We start from the raw sequence: 14,682 nt of genomic DNA on the forward strand, positions 1-14,682 counted from the left end.
GGGAGGGTTTTTTTTTTTTTTTCAAAAAAAAAAAAAAAAAAAACAGGAAGAGCTGTTCTTCTATTTCTTCTTATTGGAGGAATTATGTTACCACTAACCAAAACCTATCTCCCACCTCCACATCTCCACGCAGAGCCACACCACCTGCAAGGCACACCATGCGTACTGTATAGCTATGGTTCGCTGTAGGGTCAGTGGCAGTACCTGGGGCTGCACGGTGCCACAAGAGAAAAAATAAAAATAAATAGAGGTGCTCTTAAGTAGCAGGGGGGGGTGTCTTATTGGGCTTCTAAGATGACCCCGCACACTGGCTCACGCTGAGGAGAAAATGTGAAAAGTTCACTGTGGTTTTGGTGGGCCTTTCAGCTGGAAATTCCTGCCACAATAGATGCTGCATTGGGTTTGTAGAGTTGGAGGGATTGGTCACCTTTTAGGCCGATCAGTCAGACTAATTCTGTAAAGTGCTGCAGCCAATATGTCATGTGAGCCACCTGGAAAGACCTCACTTTTAATATTAACACGGGCTGCCAGTTTGTTATAATATTATGTGGCAGCCATCGTGGTCAAAATATGATTGAACTTAACTAATTATCATTCATTTCAATCTTAATGTGACTGAATGTGATCCAACACAACCGAACCAAAGCCTGAGAGGCCAAAGCATGCCACTTCTGAGAGCAGGAGACATGACATCATGATGCCCAAAGCTACCCTTGGGTCTAATTCAATCTATTGAAATGTCTTCAAACTTTGGCTAGCCACGAAACACACAAACGACCAGAGTTTATTTTCCCCAAAAGCACAAATTTTGTGGAGCTTATGAATGTCATTTGAGTCTGCAGAACATTTGGCTCATAAGGCTGAATATCAAAAAGTGAAAGCAGCGCATTCGTGCTTTAAAGTTTGTTTTCATTTTGTTTGTTTGTCTTTTGTTTTTCCACAAGTCAGGCATTCCTGAGCGCCGACAAACTTCTGCTCTAAATCACTTGACTAAGTCATCTGGGTTCATGTCGACATGTTACACAGGCCACCTATGACTGAAACCAGATCAAACCAGCTGGCAAAGTCAGTCCAGCAAAATCCAGATGATATTGATACAAGGCAAACGCTTATTTTAATAATTATACAATTAGAAGAATAAGATTTTTCTTGAATGACCCCTTTAACTTTTGCAAAGTGCTTCACATAGTGAATATGAATAAAGAACAAACAGTAATGACTGATGGAGAAAGTGACTGATGGAGAAAGTCAAGGTGAACCCAGATATCACATTAGAAACAGTCATTAACCTTCAAATAATTATTTACTATTTTAAAAATGTACTTTATAGATTCAGGTTTTAGCAAAAACACATATTTAAAAACTGATGACCTCTATTATATTATTGGATTTAATGTTTTGAATTTTTATTTAACAGGCACATTTAGTCAAATAAAACACAGGAAGTACCTTTAACAGTGCAGAGTCACCAACAGATGATGTGCAAACAGTTCATTTTATAATTAGTCGCAAAATAAGTGTTATCGTTTTAACAACAACTAGACAAACAGTCCATTTTCAATTTCAGTCATTTTTTTTATTTATACAGCCTAATATCACAAATCATAAATCTGCCTCGAGGGGCTTTACAGTCTGTACAGCAATACAGCATCCTCTGTCCTCAGACCCTCAGTTCAAATAAGGAAAAACTCCCCAAAAAACCCCTTTAACGAGGAACCGGGAAGTGTTTTACCTCCTGATGAACAATGTACTGAAATAATGTCATCAACCTATGTGATTCCTCTCAATAGTTTCTTCCACATAATCTCATCTCTCAGATATATTGCAAGAAAAAAAACAGAATGAAATCGCATCATATGATCAGACTTTATTACAAAAACCCTTTATAAAGTATGGATTAACCTAAAAAGTTATATCAGAAAGATGCGTGTGCATATAAACATACATTTTATAATGTAACTTTAATTTTTTATCATTTTTAGTAGCTGTATACACATATAAGCATGTGAATACACTCTCTGTTATAAATGTCACATATCCCTATGTGAGGAACGAGCTCTCTAACGTCTGAATTTAAAAGCTTTAGTTCTACTTTAAACATATTTAACACATTTTTAAAATAACTTCCAAATTGTCTTCTCATAGCCAGCTAAAAGCAACATCAGTACTCCCCTCAACTCTTAGAAAGAGGAGAATCGGAGCTGTTTTCACTGTCTAAGTGATATTGTATGCCAACAGTTACTATTCAGGGGATAAATTAGCTTTGACTTTTACCAGGGACCGATGCAGAAGGGTTTCTACTTGTGTGAGTTTATTCCCAATTTCTTCCTAAATATGGTTCATATTTCTGAGAGAGCTTGCACATTCCTCAGAGTTTATATGCATTCCCCTTTTCTTTACTTTGGCTAAATAAGCTGGCCAATTATGTCAAAAGACAGAAATTTAGAAGAATATAAGAAAATAACGTCTCTTCTGTCCATTTTCCATTTTTCTTTATCAATAAGTTTTGATGGAATTTGAAATTAAGGTTATTTTACAGACTTTCCCTACAATCCTAATCATTTTATTAGTCTTATGATTTATTATTCACTCCAGTAATAAATATAACTGCTTCTTTGCTGGACCAGCACATTACTAAATCTTCAAATCAGCACTACTCCTCCTACAACCACAATTTCAGTTTGTATGTCATGCTGCTTGCACACACATGTACTTTAGATTGTCTGTTGTATACGTCTTGCACTGTCCTCCTCACTATTTCTTTTTTTTTTTTTTTGTTGTTGTTGTTTTTGCACAAGTGTAACCAAGAGAAATTCGGGCACGGTGTTGTTTTATCCGATTTTAACAACAAATCGCTTACACATTACGTTGCAGCTGAGCATTTTGCAAGTCATGCTGTTGAGTTCAAGAAATGTTATTGTGCTTTTTGTATCATTCCAGGCAGCCATTGGTTCCCATTCATTTCCGTACAATGTGAAAATGAATCAGCACACTATTGAAGCTGCTTGAATCACAATATATTCTGTCAAAATAACATAACTGTTGTGAGCCAATGCAGTGCTTTTTTTTTTTTAAATATGCACTTAAACTGCATTACCACACAGTGATGCACTGATGACAATAATCAATGCCGACTTGATGTTTGAAGAAGAAGAAGTCGTCTGCTACTTGAAATAAATGGAAAGCAATGACTGACTGTAAGAAAGATACATCTGAAAATCTAAAACTGTATAGCATGCGTTCAAAAATAGTCACTAGACATGCACAGTGTATAATGTTTAGTGAACTAGACTGTTCTGCTCCTTTTAATGCACTTATAGGAAGCGCTTGGAGCGATTCGGATACAAAACCTTTTCTCTGCCAGACAACGTTTGCTGACTTGAGGTCAGGCTGGCAGGGCAGTCTGAGCTGAGAGGGACATTCTTCATCTTATCTTAATGTGTGGTGGAGCACTCATTTCACCAGGCAATGGATTTTGAATGTCTTAAGTTACATATAATTTAGCCATAACCTAAAAGTAAACAAATCTAATGAAGTCTGGTGGACGATAGTTTAACAATATAATTATAGTAGTGAAGAGCCCTACAACTTTGCCTGGATGAAACAGTACTTGTGTCAAATAAGACGACACTAGTGACAGAATGTGCATATATTTTCCTTTTAGGTCACGTCTATTATAATGTTGTAATAGAAATCCGACTTGTCCAGCACCACAGCTGTATCATGACAGTGCGATGACAGAGAAACGCCCCCTCGGTGTCCCCCCAGGAGGCTTGAAAAATAAGTTTACCCCCTGAAGGAGGGCAGTGCTCTTGGGTTTCACAACAGCCCCCGAGTGGGCAGGACCACCAGATCTCTGGCATACGCTGCTCTCCAAGACAAAAATCCCCATCAGCCCGTGTACAGTCATAACACATCCTCCAGACATGTGTAAGTGAAAGATAGAAGGAAAATAAATAGACGACATGCATTTCCTGCCAGGGAGCCACTCTCCAGCTCTGACTATTTGTTTTGACATTCATTAAGTTATCATTTCCAGGCGGCGGACCAGCTAGGAACCTCCAAGCCTGAGGTTCACCACCTCCGGTAGGACAGTGTTTGTGGACGGACGCTTCGGCTCTCCAAATTCAAATACACAGACAAGGCCATTATAATCCACGACTGAAAATAAAGAAAACATCTTTCTAATTCTAACACCAATGTTTGTGCTCGGCTCATAAAGGCAGTAATTTCGAGTCCACTGTTGGCTAGCGAGGGCTAAATATATCCACAGAATGAGAAAATTGCACTTAAATTTCTGGGCTTGATTAAAGTTTACTCCTAAGAGAGCACAGGAGAGGTGGAAAAAGCAAGCCCGTTGTGATATTTACAAACTATAATCCCTATATTTTTATCAAAAAAGTGCAATAACAGAAGTTCAACATCCTAAGAAACACGAGTATCAAAGGTCCTGGTTCTTATTTCCTGCCATCATTTGCATATGAAGCGTGTCATTTGCTAAAGGTTTGTGTCTTTGTTCCATGTGTTTTGGTGCTGGTTGGCTGCGACTGCGTTCAGGCAGTGATACTTGAGCAGAATGAACATCATGGAACCGCCTGAAGATATTTGGGCTGGTCCAGGTCCTATTGCTCTTGATTAATTTTCAGGAAAGGGAGCCCAAGTTTTCAGCTCTGTTTAAAAAGAACAGCTGCAGGGGGCATTCCACACGGGCGATAAAATAGCATTATAACTAACAAAGAAGATTAACTTAGGACATCACATTTGTGCTGTTTTGATTTCTGCTATTTCCTAAATTGCACGATAGAGATTGTTGTGAGCATTATGTTGCATCCAAAGGTAACAGGAACATGTGTTGGACCAAAATAGATGCATAGATATCGTATTCTTATCAGGGGCAAAAAGGTAATGAAAAAAAATTTTTAAAAAACACCACAACTGTGTCTGCCTTATGCTGCTTTAGCAAGTGCAGGGTCAGGAGGAACGGTGTCTTGGCTGTACAGTAGAGTTTGTGTTTTACTTGTGCACTTTGTCCCTCTTCTTTCCCCCTCCCCAGCCGCCACTCAACTGGACAGGGTGGTCTCGAAAGGAGATGCGTTCCTTTTTCGATGGAGGAGCAGACGTAACGCGTTTAGGAGACGGAACCTCTTTTTCTGAGGAAAGAGCATAGAAGAAGAACACGTCAATATCTCACATGTAAAGCCAGCAGACTTCAAATGGTAATTCATTAGATTTGTGCTATTTAAATCACATATTTGGACTCATGCGTCAATCAAAGGGTGGCCAGTACTGTGACGTGGTCTGCTCTATTTGTCTGCCATTTTTATGGCTCTTAGTAATATGGGTTATCAATAATCAATAAAGTAGGTTTCTGGAAAAAGAACTACTCATGTGCTCCAAATTAAAATGTTGCTGTTACCATCAGAAATGTAGTTTATTAATTCTTGTACACGTGAGGAATGACCTACTCAACATGTTATGACTTTCATGGATTTCTAACTTAAATCAGAATGTTTGCTACAGGGCATTATCTTTATGAATGTTTGATTTTGTGTAATATATGCAATATATCAGAACATATTTGTTGTAAATGAAACATATAAAAGTGGAAATTTGCATTTGTATAGTTGCTCTCATTACCTGCTAACGAGCCTATCGGCATCGCTAATATAATTGGCAAGGCTGGATGGAAACAACATTCGTTTCATGTTGGGTAACAAAACTCTTGTGGCTTTTCTATTGATTTCAAGCAAACTGCTGGCACGCAGAGATTATTATCATAACCTTCCAATAGGGAATTTCCGACTTTTGACTTTGAATGGAACGAGTTAGCCCTGAAACAATCAACCTGTTAACCAATTAGTCAATCGACAGAAAACTGTCCAAAATCTTACCAAACAATTACTCCTTTAAGTCATTTAGCAAGCAAAATTTCAAAAACATTTGCCGGGTCCCTCTTCTCAAATGTGTGTGCTGTGATTTGCTGCTTTTCTCTGTTTTATATCATTGTAAATTGAATATCTTTAGGTTTTAAACTGATGGTCAGACAAAGCAAGCAATCTGAAGATGTCATCAGATGGCATTTTGTGACAATTTTGTAGACTAAATAATTGACAGATTAATAAATTAATTGAAAATTATCTTTATTTGCAGCCCTAGAATGAAGCATTAAAGCTTGTTGGATTCTTTTTTGCTTTATATTAAATAATAAAATGTATCATTACTTTAATATGAATGTTTTTACTATAAAATGCAATTTTAGCTTTAGTTTGCAGATAAAGCGTGTCTCTGATCTCTGTCTCGGCAGACTTGAGACACTATATTAAATCTCACAGTGAAGACTTAAGCATGAGCAGGTAAGTTTTGTGTTTGTGTGCTCTGTCAGTCAGGAGCGTTGTGTGCCGTATCAGAGGCCCTTCCATTTCACCTGGGGATCAGTACAAAGCTTTTTCAAACACACAGAACAAAGGCAGTGCTTCGAGCGGGCATGATGCATTCCACGTGTAGAGCCCAGGCCCGCGGTCTCCACGGCCACCCCACACAGGGAGCCGAACAGCGGGGAGGGCTCCGGAGGAGGTGGGGGGGCCCCTGGACGCATCGCAGGTACTGACCCGGCCCCGAAATACGTGCACAGCTGGTACACTGTATAGAATATCCATCCACTCACAATTGAACTGAAGTCATACCTAATCGCACCTCTGTAGTTTTTGATTTAACTCATGTCGGTGGTTTAACGCAGCGCTATTCCTCTCCTGATGGTTTGTGTAATGTAGTTTAAAGAGAAAACCACCGCAGTCTTTTTGTGTTTATTTTAAGAAACTTTAGGTCGGCTTTGGTGGCTGAATTTCATTTATTAAAGACTTTTGTTCAATTATCTGTTCTAAATCAAAAACAGAGCCCAAAAAACTTGATGCACATGTTGCTAATTTCAATGCAAGTTGTGCAGTCATGCTCTTAAATGTAAGGAGATAAACAAATGGCCACACATTTGACCCAACCGCTGTGACCAAACAAATTGTTTTCGATCATTTACTCCTATTAGGGTTGAACAGCGGACAAAATTGGGGGAGCAGATATGCAACTTAAGTGGTTTCCTCTGCACATGTAATGAAAATATTTTGTGAGCCTGGAAACGCATTTTATGGCACCGTCCCAGCAAGTGGTGGGTATCACATTGCAGTAGGTTATTGAGTAGGTTATAGAGTATTCATGTAGTCTTTACTGCTATAGCAAACTCAGTGAACCCTCTAACTTTAAACCTTCACTTTGATGTATGTATGTCACTTCAGAAGCAAGGAAATACAAGTTTTTGATGAATAAAGTTTGATTTGTCTCTTTAACTGACTCCTGTAGTCTGACTATCAAAAGATTTGAATCAGAGGAGCTGCTTTCCTATTTTCCTAATTTCCCGATTTCACTAAAATAACCTCTGATAGGAGTTTTTGATGATGTACTACTGAGACCATTAGACACCCTTCCAAGTTTATGAAATATCTAATTGGCTTTTTTTTTAAAATGACCTCACTTTACACATACATTCATATTTCAATTTGCCAGAGACAACTACGATAAGCGGTGTTTTCATCAGCGAAGACAGAGAGGCTTTCTTTCTCTAAGCCGTACTCCTCAGGAGAACAACGGTCTGCCTGCTTAGCACGACAACACTCACTTCTGCTGCTGCTGCACCTCGTGGATATCATTTTGAAAATCATCATCGGAATCCAATTTGGCTTCGTTAACGTGGACAGGGCTCTCCTTCACTCGGATTCCTGGGCTTGTTTAATGTGGTCATCTGCTGTCAGGCTGTCAGTAGCATCTTTGTCACTCAAACTCCTGAGCCCCACTTCTCCTGACAGAAGGGCCAGTCATTCTTTGCTGAAAGGACCGATTTTTTTTTTTTTTTTTTTTTTTCCTCTCTGCCCGTTTCCTGTCAGAGGAGAAATTCACGGCACTCTGTCCCCGGCCCGACCTTGTAGCTCCCCTCCCCTCCCAAAGCAGCCGACCGGTGGACTCAGTCTGGGCTGAATAAGCAGTGGCCTTTATCCCTGGCTCGGCAAACTCGGCTCTGTATGACCCAGAGACCCATGGGTGCATGTGTGCAAACACGGAAACATCTGTACACACAGGTTTATGTACAGACCTGTGCACACACACACAGGTATGCAGACAAGCTTCTCTAATGTTATCAAAATCTATGACGTAGTAATAACTGTAGAAGTAGTCAGGTTTGTGCTTTTCAGCAAATGGCTAATTACAAATAGGGAATATTGATGTATGTGCACGGTTAGCTTAGTTTTTGTACTGAGTCGGTATTTTGCTGTTGAATTTATAAATTAAATGTGAGTTTTTTTATGTTACTCTTCAGTTTTAGTTGTCAAATTTTCTGTCATTGCAATAATTGGAAAAAATAATAATGATAAGTCTATCTATCTGCACGCATGTGTGTATAAATTAATTCTCAATTTTAAGAGTTTGGGGAGAACAAACAGCAAAATCTGATAGATTTCTCTAAATAATCTTTAAAAATTAAATATAAGCAATAAATGTCTGGACCACCAGTTTTTGCGAGTGACAATTAAAAAGAGTCAGTTTACTTCAGGTCTTGTTGAGTCCTATGTTTGAGAGTTTATTTAAAAGTATATATGTTTTTTTCAGGAACAGGGTGAGTTTGTGTGAGAGTTTGTGAGATGTTCACATAAAACACTCACTTGCATGACCCAAGGAGTTTCTGCGAGGATAATTGTTCTCTTTGCAAGGCCGGGCAGCTAAACTGCTGTTGGCCCACAATCCACTGGCGTGATGTAGAAGTTCTGTGTATCCTGGTTCAGCCTGCACGCACCACACACACACACACACACACACACATACACACACATACACACAAATGAGGCCCAACGTGACACGTCTCACGCAAGCAGTCCAACATTTTGAAAAACATTCAACAACCAGCGGCTCTGCAGTCTGAACATATCTAAGAAACAGGAGGAAGGGGGCGGCTCCTCTTGCCAGTGATCATAACTCAAACTGCTCTATAACGGTACGGGGAGAGCAGCAGTTTCTGACTTCAAAGACCTCACGAGCATCAGTATCGTTCTCCGGTCCAGGCACACTGCTCAAAAGTGACACAGGGATTTCTGCAAGTGAAATGAAGAAATTGCAGCCAGTTGATCCAATTGAAAGTGTCACTGTGGAGCTTACCCCAAGACTCACCCCCTCCCACCCCCCCTCGTCCTTTCTCCTTTAAATGGAAGCTGATGAGACAGGCTCCAGGAGAGGGAACCTACAGCGCGGGACATGACTCTGACTGGTGAATGTAAATACTGCATACCTCCACATACATGCAGCTGCCCCCCCCCTCCAAAAAAGGTTCAAATCAAGATTCACTTTCATTCTATGAAGTGAGTGAACTGCAAGGAAAAGCAGGAGGGGACTGTACTCACCACAAGCTGCACTCTGCCTCCATTCAGAATGTCTGAGCTGATCTCTGGTAAGAAATGCTCACTGAGGGTAAGACAAAAAAAAATGCCCACACGTATGGGTTATTAGCACTATTTCAAATGAATTCAGCAGTTTCCCCTCTTCAATTCTGCGCAATTACCTCTGACATATCGTAAAATAAACACAGATTCCATGTATGATAATCTTAATGTCTGTTTGTTGGGTAAGGTAGGGGGGTAGCACAGGATAGCACATATGCTCGCTGCTTGCGTAATAGACATTTCACCCATTTCACATTTTGGAGTAAGAGCAACCTCTTCTTGCATTCTGGTAATACTTTGCCCCTCTGCTTTAACACAAACACTGAAATCAGATCTGCACAGAAAATATGATTTGAGTACTATTTGCCAGCTAATTAAAAAAATAAAAGTCTTGGGATTTTTGTATTATTAAGAAAAAGTTCTAGATGTAAACATATCCCTGTATGCTGTAAAACCCATCATCCAAACTGTTGAAAAAATGTTGGAAACAAAACGAAATGATTCAAACCATGATTGCAATTTATCCAAAATACGAAAAGACGTACTTTCTCACTTCCTGCACCTTCAGTCTCGAGCCATGAAGGCAGCTTGGGTTTTATTTGGCCGGCTTGTGAGATAGCTGTCTTTGGGATTTCTGCTGCTACACCAATACTGTGACGGTGAATGGAATTTTGTTTGTGGTGCTCACAGCACTGAGAATTTTAATTTAGAAAGTTCAATGTGTCTTTCCAAAAACAATGTCCAAGTTATGCTGGATAATCCTCAGACCTCACTGTGATATCTCAGACGAATATCTCAAAACCCTGACAGACACGATTTAAATTATCTACATGGCTAGACACTATTAGAGGTGAAGTAGAAGATAGATTCTTTGCATGTGTTTTGACCTACAGTACAGTAATGCTCACCTCTCTGAGTCCCTGTCAGACTGAGCAGCCTGGGTACGCATCCACTCCTCCTTCACTTGCTCTGTCTTCTCTGCTTGCTGAAGGCCCAGCTCAACCTCACGAACTGCACTCGACAGAAAACATCAAATAAACGTCACAGCCGATTATTTTTATACGTCCAACTCCTCATGTCGGTTAAGTAACATTCTTGATGACAATGGTAGCAAAGAAATGAGTGTGCTGCCTAAACAGTGAGTGTTGGGGGAGAAGGTGGCGTGTTTCTAAATGACAGGAGACATAATCAGCACTGCAGGGAAGTGTTAACAGATGCTCACCATTGTGCATGCTTAACAAATAAACAGGTTACAGGCCTAATCTGTGACAACGTTTGACATGTTCACTGTAATTACAGCCGGCCAGGGTTCCCAGCGCTGAGAGAGATCTGTGGTCAAAGCTCCCGGTGTTTATATTGGGCTTAAGGTGGTGTATTTGTTTGGAGGACTCAGGGGTATTGTTATAATACATTTAAAGTTGCTGAAAGATGCAACAAGAGAGGTTCTGCTATTTCCAACAATTGTGGGGGCTTGTGGTTCTTAGTGAAATTGAATCAAAGCAATGTTACAACAGTTTGTTAAAGAGTGAAATCTGAAAGGCTGCTGATTTATGAGTTATGTCGAAATCCCATAATAAGGTTGTAATTCAAAGTAAACATTTATGTTGCGCTGACAGTAATGCTGCCGTAGATGGGTGAAAACTGATGAATTTTGACAGCCCAATGCTGGAACTAATGATGCATTTATTTAAGCCATTTACTTGCTTTTGCTGAGCTGTAAAAAGGAGAGAAAAGCTTTACAGTTTTCATGGGTTAATTGAGAAGCCCCACTAAAAATGTCAAGTGATAGATGCTTCCCCCCGGGGCAGCAAAGGCCAGGAAATGGCTACTCACACTTACCAAAGCTGAAAATACAGAGAAGGCGAGGCACAGGCAGTCCAGAAAAACACTCAATGTACATGTTCATATAGCTTTTATATCAGTGTATGAACTAAACAAGGGTTCTGTACTGCTGTCTACAGTTTTTATATGTCCTTTATATCTAGATGGAAATGCTTAGAAGTGAATGCATATCGTAGCACATGATCGTTGTGTACTCCAGTGATACATGATGAGTGTAAAAAATTATGTTGGACTTCAGTAGCATGGAGAGAATCTCCTCTCCCATTTCCCCTCTGAACCTTCCACTAAAGCCCCCTCCTGACCCCCAAACCTCCTGAATCCCCCTCCAGTACTCCTCCAGGATATCAGGAAGGGGGCCTGTAGGAGTCACGCCTGTTAAGAAGGGCTCTTAAGCACATTAAGCAAGCTCGTCTCTACTGAGGAGGGGAGAACTCTGACTTAATATCAGAGAGTTGGGGAGTAGGAGGGTGGAGGCTTTAGCCCGCAGCAAACCAGCGCTTAAGGAGAGACATGATGCTGGTACTTTAGAGCCTCCTCCCCGCCAACCTCACTACAGAAACAAACAACACAGGGTCAGGCAACAGGGACCAGTGTAGACCTTAATAAGAAATAAATGGTTCCATGAATGAGATGAAGATCTAGTGTTACTTTGAGTAATACTAAACAGGTCTCATTGCCTTTGTAGTATTACAACTTGGGTCTAATTTTTGTAATTTTGTTATGATACCACTGTAAAGTAATTGCTGAGATCTGGGAACATAGCAATGTTGCTACAACAATGTCCAATGGAGCAAGAAACAGGTGATTGTAAACAAGTCTACAGTCTTTCCAGATCGTCTAAACCACTTTATTTAGCGGTAAAATCAAAAGTGAGCATGCACATAATGTTGGTAATAATAATCACTCATTGCACTGGAAAACTGAAAGTGCAGTAGGTCAAAGTTGAACTACAGGCAGTCTGTACGAGATGTTTACAAAAGACAGTTCAGGTAACTCTTGCAGTAGCACTTTGTGTTGTCCAACCATGTCTAAAGGAAAAAGTGTTTATTCTAGATCAGAACAGATCTATGAATTCAGAATGGACCCATGGATTTCAAGGACCTGGTGTCAACTATATTACCAGTCAAAAGTTTTGACACACTTTCTCATTCAAATGAAAGGGGAATGTGCGTCCAAACTTTTGACTGGTACTGTATGTAAAAACAATGTTAACACAGCTTTGAAAGGAAAGGCTGTGTCATTTTAACAGTCAGCATTCAGAGACTGGCATCTCTGCAATTTGCTTATGAAGGCTTTTACTCGACTTGGCCTAGAAGACTTGAAATTTGACTTTTGACTTTTCTGACAGACTTGAGACATGCCCCAAAATACTTAAAAACAGCTAAACTAATGTGTTAACACTTACAGCTATTTACCTCATCGTTTTTTGTATTTTGTCTATATGCCATTTTGTTGTAAAATACAGCAATGCAGCGTTTTATTTTAGTCGGATGGGTGTTCTTGTGAGTGACTCAGATTACTGCCACAGTGTACCATGGCTCTGCATGATTCCTCCTTAAGCGTGCCAGTGCATCTCAAATATATACGACGAAGAGAGCTCCACTGCCTGAGATAAATAGAAGCACTGAGATTACAGGGGTGAAATTGAATGCATATGAATGGTGGTAAATAGTCCTACGTTAAGTTATTTTGGATGATAGATGATAAACAAGATGATTGTGTTTCAGTTGGACTTTGTAGATGACTTGAAGTGTGAAATCGAGTTAAGTGCTCGGGAGGCAGGGGTTCCAGGCTGAAATAAAAATATATACCCTCATGTCCCTCTGACATGAGGACGGATGTTTGGTGGGGTTGGATCTGAGTTTGGATGGAAGAAGGAGGCTGGAAAAATGTGTGTGTGCCTGGGGGTGTTGAATGGAAGGCGGTGGAAAGTAAAAGGAGAAACAAGGAGGAATGCTTAGAGGCATACAACATCTTCAACATCTGCAGCACCCAGACACTTGACAATACAAATCATCTAAAAAATGGGAAGTGTATTTCTATAATTTTTTGCCTTTAAAATAAAACATCTTGTGGTTGTCCTCCATTCTCTCCTTCTCTGTCTCTCTCTCTGGGTATGTAAGCCGATACCCATTTCAAGTGGGTTACTCATGTCCAGCACATCCACACAAAGAGCCCGGATAAAATAAACACGCCGCGTCGGATATCTTGGAAAGAATCTGTCATGGGTTTGAGGCTAATCACCTCCAGAAGGGGCTTGACTCAAAGCCTGAAACGTTAGCCCCTGCCGGGGAGCGCTGGCTGGGCCGGGCTGGGCTGGCTACGCCCCGGGCACTGGGGATGGATCCGGAGGAGGGGGTGCCTTCCACAGGTCAAGACCAGGGGAGCAAGAGGGGAGGCTGGCGTGGGCCCATTTACGAAGACCCAGGATCGCAGCACCAAAAGCCAGTTCCCAACACATCATCGCTGTTGCCGCCGTCGCCATTGCCTCATAGTCACCCTGTAAAAAGGCAGCAGGAGTCGTCTCCTCCAGCACCACACTGGTTAGAGTTACGCATTTTACAGGATCCCTCTCAGTTGGATCAGAAAACCAACTGAGGACACAGGGTATTAAGAAGAGAGGCAAGGGTGATGTCCTAACTATTGACCCCTGTAACTTTATCAGCTGATGTAGCTGCTTCACTTCGTTGCTCGAGAACACCAATCCTGTTTGATGAATTATTAAGACAAGGGTGGAGGGGAGAGATAAGGATATTGGAAAGAACCAGAGCTGGAAATATTGTTGTAATGTAATAGGTCATTTGGATGCAACCAGTCCTTGATTGCCAGTTGGCTCAGAGCTTATCCATGGCTATATTGCGCTCAGACACAATCCCATTGTCAGGACTCTCAGTACTGGAAAGTTGACATAATACACCTGAAGTTCAAAATAAACACCCGATAACATAATGATTTTGTCACAGTCAGTCATACAACAAGCGTGGTTTTTCATGTTACAAATAAATTATTGGCAGAGAAATTCTAAGTGGGAAAAATTCATCTGTCACCAGTGCCTGGTGAGGTTGGCAATTTATTGGCTGCTGACAAATAAATTCAGTTTCTTCAGAATCATTGAATTAAGTTGTTGCTTGATCTTTGACTGCATAGAGCTGAGTCATAAGATCTAGCTTTAATGGAAAAAAAACACTCCTTCACAGCTATTCTACAAACAAATCACTAAAACGTTCCACCCAAAAGAGCTAAAGTGAGACTAAAAACATCCCAGTGTTGCTCTATTTTTTTTAGACTGTAACATAAAATGACAAGCAAACATATTGTATTTCTCCACAGCTAATTAAGAGGTATTTCATGCTCATGGTAGCAC

At 40.4% G+C, this 14,682-nt stretch overlaps 1 protein-coding gene across 1 annotated transcript in view; it reads right to left on the minus strand.

Annotated features, from left to right (window-relative positions):
- Positions 1-1,386: 1,386 nt before the first annotated feature.
- The window catches only part of lrriq1 (leucine-rich repeats and IQ motif containing 1), a 43,833-nt gene continuing 30,537 nt past the window's right edge, over positions 1,387-14,682 (minus strand). The window contains exons 24-27 of the mRNA XM_042411700.1: positions 10,385-10,487; positions 9,438-9,498; positions 8,706-8,826; positions 1,387-5,150 (exon numbers count right to left, since the gene is read on the minus strand). Of these exons, the coding sequence (XP_042267634.1) occupies positions 5,014-5,150; positions 8,706-8,826; positions 9,438-9,498; positions 10,385-10,487 (422 nt within the window). The 3' untranslated portion in view covers positions 1,387-5,013. The remainder of the gene's footprint in view (positions 5,151-8,705; positions 8,827-9,437; positions 9,499-10,384; positions 10,488-14,682) is intronic.

Source organism: Thunnus maccoyii, chromosome 5, assembly GCF_910596095.1.
Source record: "Thunnus maccoyii chromosome 5, fThuMac1.1, whole genome shotgun sequence".
Classification (NCBI taxonomy): domain Eukaryota; kingdom Metazoa; phylum Chordata; class Actinopteri; order Scombriformes; family Scombridae; genus Thunnus; species Thunnus maccoyii.